Here is a 5,287-nt window from a genome sequence, read left to right as displayed (position 1 = left end):
CAGGTCACACTAGCTTCACAAGCGGATAAGATGGATCATGGACGATGACAGCAGGCAATGAAGAGCCAAGGAGGAGGAGAGAGGGCTCTTGCAGTCAAAGAAAGGACCATCCTACATATTTCCCTTTTTTTTCCTTTCTTTCTAAAGAAAAGGTGTAGTCGTTCTCGATGAGCATCAAAACGCTTCAAACAGTTTGGACGCCCTAACTTTTCTTAGGTTGCCACTTCGCATTGACTCGGCTTTAGGAAAAGCAAGAATATCAAAGCATACTTTCTAAGCATTTTGATGTGGAAGACACTACAAATCTTTGACAAAGGGTAATTGAAGCAACAGAACATGACGTATTTTTGCTGTGCAAGTTCTTACTCTGGTCCAAGGAGTCGAGGGTAAAGATTTAATGGACTGGCAACATTTGGAATATCAACATCAAGCTTAGTGGAATCCGAGAAATTTTCTGCCTAATATGACAGAAACAAAAGAATCCGTCTATGTACCATCTTGACAAAATTTCAAGGCATGCCAGACACAGGACCAGGAAAATTTTGCACATGTTAGGTTGGAAAAATTATCCCAAATTGAAACCCACAAAGAAGAGCGAAAGATACCGCAACAATCAAACATGAATGCCCAGAATCGGAGCGAAATATCTTAACACAATACTTCATGTCATATTGTTATGTTGAAGAGCAGCAGTAACGAAGCACCTCAGCAGGAACAAGAGTGGAGATCTCCAGCAGAGTTACACAGGAAACACTTGATACACTCACCAAATAAAAGGTACAGCATCACATACTAACAAGCACAAGCAATTTCACAACCAGACATATGAACAGCATTAAACTAGGAATAACATTAAGTTTCCATAAGAGGTTTACTGGCTGGACGGACATACATGTATAAACCAGTTCCAGGTTCCAGCTTCGTTGCAGCTACGGCAAAACCTATATGACAAAGACCTATAGACTTGAAAACTTCTTAGGAGGCGAGGGACTCCCCCAACGGAAGTGAAGGAGCACCATGGAGAAATTCAAGGCTTATAACAGTTTTTCGGCCTTACAAGTTTATTCTTCAGTAGTACCAATTGGTCCCGTTGTTCTTCTGCTGCGCCGCACCAGGATACTCGACGGCGCTAGACACGTTGAAACCAGAACCAAACCTGAACTCCGACGCACCGGTGATATCACCCATCTGGCTCCCAAACGCCGTGTCTTCGCCGATGTCAAAGAACTGCTGCTGCTGCTGCTGCTGCTGCACCGGGGCCTGCTGCTGCTGCTGCATCATATTCACATCATCAAACACACCATTGCCCTGTCCAAAGAAATTATCATCCATCTGAATCCTCTGGGGTAGCCCATCAGGCCTCTCCATGATGGTGACACTGTCGCTGCTCATGTTCTTGTTCGTCATGAAGTTGTTGTCATACATGTTCATCAGCTCGGTGATGGACCTCTGGCCGTCCATGGGCAGGCTGAAATCCAGGTTGTTCAGCGCCTGGTTAGGTTGGTTGAAAGTGGCCGGGAAGACTTGTGGCGGTGGCAGCTTCTTCTCAGAGCTCTGCGGGAGAGGATCGTTGTACTTGCAGGCGTACTGGTGGCTGTTGCGCGCGTTCCGGTCAAGGAACCCGTACCCATAGTTGCTGTGCGGGCACTGGACGTTGTTGCAGGTGTACACTCGGTTGTTCAGCATCAGCTCTGGCTCGGCTGCGGCAGGGGCGTTCCTCTTCTGAATGAACTCGACGTCAGCAGTTTCCTCCTTCATCGGCGTCGGCATGAGGAACTTGTCACTCAGGATAGCCGTGCCAAGGTTGAACGCGGTTGGGTCAGGGATGCCCGTCTTCTGGTTCCCAGCCTCGTCGCCCTTGCAGTCGTCAACGATGTCGACATCATACTCGCTTGAGCTGGCGTTGAACGATATGGCGCTGGCGATGCCGCCGGAAGGCATCGGCGGGCGGGTGCCTGGGTGCAGCTTCAGGTACATCTCCTCTTCCTGCTTGATGACCGCCAGCCAGGTGGCGATCTCCTTGGCGGTCATCTTGTCCTGGAGGCACTTGGACTGGCGGACAAGCCGGCGGATCTTCTCAATGTCCGGTGACATGTGCTTGATGACGGCGGTGAGCACGCTGACCTTCCAGGCCTTCTTGAGGTCATGAGGTTTCTTGTACGGGGGCGGACCCTGGTCCTTGGGGATGCCGAGCTCCGGCCACCATTCCTCCTCGCCGGTGGGCCACCACGGCGGCGGCACGCCCTTCTCGAGGGGATAGCGCCGCTGCGGAGGGTCGCAGTGCTGCATGAGCGCCGAGAGCAGCGAGCCGAGCGTGGTGTCCTGCAGCTCCTGCAGCGAGTGGGGGCTGGCGGTGCCGGAGGCGAGCTCGCTCTCCGAGCCCGGGACGGCGTTGTCGGCCAGGTACTTGGCGATGGCGGCCGGACCGTTGCGGTCGAAGCGCACCTTCTCCTTCCACCAGGCGCGGAGGTTGTCGGAGGCGCCGCTCACCGGCTTGCCCTTCTCTGGGATGATCCCGTACACGAACCCCTGCGCGCGGCACACCTCCATCATCTTGAGCATGTACTTGAGGATGCCATCCTGCGCGCGCGACATCTTCTTGCGCCGCGCCTGCTCCTGCGACTGCCTTGGCTTCGACGACCCGTCGCCCCCGCCGGCCGCCTGGTCCTTGGCGCGGCTCTGCTGCAGCTCCCTGAGCCGCTTCAGCTTCATGCGGTCGCGCCACATGCGGCGCTCCAGCTCCTCGATGTCCTCGACATCGTCGTCGCTGTCATCCTCCCCGGCGTCCGGGAAGCTCTCCGGCGGCGGGTCCACGAGGTCGCCCTCGCCCGTGACGCACTGGTCGCCGGAGGACGTCTGCGGCATCAGCTGCCCGAAGCCAAGGTTCTTGTCGCCGCTCTGCTGCAGGAGATCCACGAAGTTGTGGACGCCGGGGAACACCATGCCCTGTTCCATCATCAGCCCACCTCCCATCATCGCGACCTCAGCAAACACAACACCAAAGCAACTCACTCGCAGCCACAGGTAGATGGACTTCTTGTATTGCTACTTGTAGTATTCACCTGCACAGAAGCAACAACCAAGATGAACACGTTAATTGCTAATCGTTTAAGAGATCACAGTGTTACTATCAGTAATTAAGCGCGGACGCAATAAGTGTTACCCCTTAAGTGGGTAACATGTGCAACACGATTTTACGTGTTAAAAAGTTACTCCCTCCGTTCTAAAATCCGTTCTAAACTAGATACCGTCCTAAAATACATATAATCAAATTTTAGAAAACTTTGGCCACTAATATACATAAAATTATTAAGATTTAACATATAAAAATAATAATAATGAATTTATAAAAAAAATATTTTAACATCATCTAAGAGATCGTTACCAAAAGTAATAATCAAACGTGCTTATTAAAGACCATATCGATATCTAGATATCAAAAAATAAAAGAGAACAGAGGTAGTAATTAAGTGGTGATTGAAGCTTATTGTGGCATCTTAATTTGGTAATTACACGATTAGCAAATAAGTGCCATTTAATAGAGGGCCTGTTGCCTCGACACCACAGATCTACACAGCTAGGAGACAATGATGTGGCAAAAAAAGCAAGCTTGCCTATTGAAGCAACAGCCGGGAGGCCTTTGTTAGGGACCAAGCATGTTTCGGTGAACCAAAACAAGGCCTTGATATGATCAAACCATACATAGACACTTCCCCCATAACCATGTTGCTAATCTTGATACAACTAAGAAAGAAGAGGAGCTCTTAACTAACAGGCACCTAAGATTGGATTATCGTTACTGTTTTGACATAAACAGATTGCGCAGCATGAAGGAAAAGATGCGTCATCATAACATACTAATGGAAGAGCAGTAAGCGAGGAATTCAAGCATGAGAACATATACCCGTACAAAGGTCAGCCAGAAAATTACTGCTTCTATGGCGGTTCCTATGAACAAGCATGTAAAGTTTTCATCTTTTTTCCCTTTTCATAAAGCATGTTGAAACGTATGAAGAAGAAAGCTCCGATCAATCACAAGGGGAAACAAAGAAAGATTAAAAAAGCAGGGAGAAAGGCTTTTCAGAAAAGAAAATCATTTTTTATGATTCATTTGTTTTTACCAAACCAAGCAGGTATGGACAGTTGGAAACAAGAACACGTACCCATGTGCTTAACAAAACGAATTATAGTAATCTAAAAAACACGAAAACAAGAGACAAAGATGGATTAAATTAATCTCAAAATGGAAAAAATGATGAAATTTTCCATCTCCAAAGATGAAGCATAAATATTTCTTTTTCCTGATCCAAAACAAAATGTTTCCACCATACCCAACTGCTATACATTTCCTAGAGCAAGCTCAACCACAACCTTACATCCTTTGACTAGGAATAACTAATAAGCATTGAGATCCACAACAAAACTAAAACGAAAAAAAAAAACAGACAAAGAAGAGACTCAGTTTTTGGATGGCACTAAAACACAACATCCAAGGCTGCAACCTTGGAACTCTACCATGGATTTAGCACACCCTTGACAGGAACAATCCTATGCAGTACGACAAGACATCACAAAAACAAAAGGAAGGATCAAGAAAGAACTCAAACAGGAATTGACCACCGCGAGAAACTACAGGATCCTAAAAAATCTGAAGAATAAGGATCTCACCGATACAAAATCAAAGCCTGTCAGAAATCAGCCCACTACCCTCCCAACAACACAGAACAATATCAAAAGTAGAGAAAAAAAGGAGCAACAAAGAAGAAAGGCCAGCCGTACGAAGCATAGGCGCACAAGAACAGAAACGGAAAAGGAGGCCGGGTAAGCAAGAACTCACCTCTCCGTTATCTCTGCCACTTGCTATTTTTTCTGCTGCTGCTCCAGCTGCTTTGCCATGACCTGGGAGATGGAGAAGAAATAGAAGGGGGGAGAGGAGCGAGAGGGAGGAAAAAGAAGGGGCGAGGAGGGGCGGGGGGGGGGGGGCACGAGTGGAGATAAGAACCAGGGGAGGCCAAGGCAAAGTGATAGGCGAGTGGGCGTGGGTGGTGCTCGGCCACAACACTGACAGCCTTCTTTTATAATCATCCTCTTAAATCTTAAACTAATATAATCTCCCTCCACTCACGAACTGCCACTGCAAGCCTGCAACGCTGCACGGCAGTAAAAATAATCTCGCTAATATCCTCCTTGATCACTCGCGCGATAACGTTTTTACCGCGCGCCGCCGCTCGGGTGCTGCGTCGCACGAGGTAAAAAGTCCAAGCTGCAGTTAAAATGGAGCTTTGGT

At 48.3% G+C, this 5,287-nt stretch overlaps 1 protein-coding gene across 1 annotated transcript; it reads right to left on the bottom strand.

Annotated features, from left to right (window-relative positions):
- Positions 1–826: 826 nt before the first annotated feature.
- LOC133912410 (protein ETHYLENE-INSENSITIVE 3-like 1a) lies at positions 827–5,057 on the bottom strand. The gene is made up of 2 exons (XM_062355114.1): positions 4,838–5,057; positions 827–3,062 (listed from the first exon to the last, which is right to left on the bottom strand). The coding sequence occupies exon 2, from the start codon at positions 2,974–2,976 to the stop codon at positions 1,069–1,071; it is 1,908 nt and encodes a 635-aa protein (XP_062211098.1). The 5' UTR covers positions 2,977–3,062; positions 4,838–5,057; the 3' UTR covers positions 827–1,068.
- Positions 5,058–5,287: the final 230 nt, after the last annotated feature.

The sequence above is a fragment of the Phragmites australis genome, chromosome 3 (genome assembly GCF_958298935.1).
Source record: "Phragmites australis chromosome 3, lpPhrAust1.1, whole genome shotgun sequence".
Classification (NCBI taxonomy): Eukaryota; Viridiplantae; Streptophyta; class Magnoliopsida; order Poales; family Poaceae; genus Phragmites; species Phragmites australis.
This window is presented reverse-complemented; position numbering and strand designations above follow the sequence as displayed.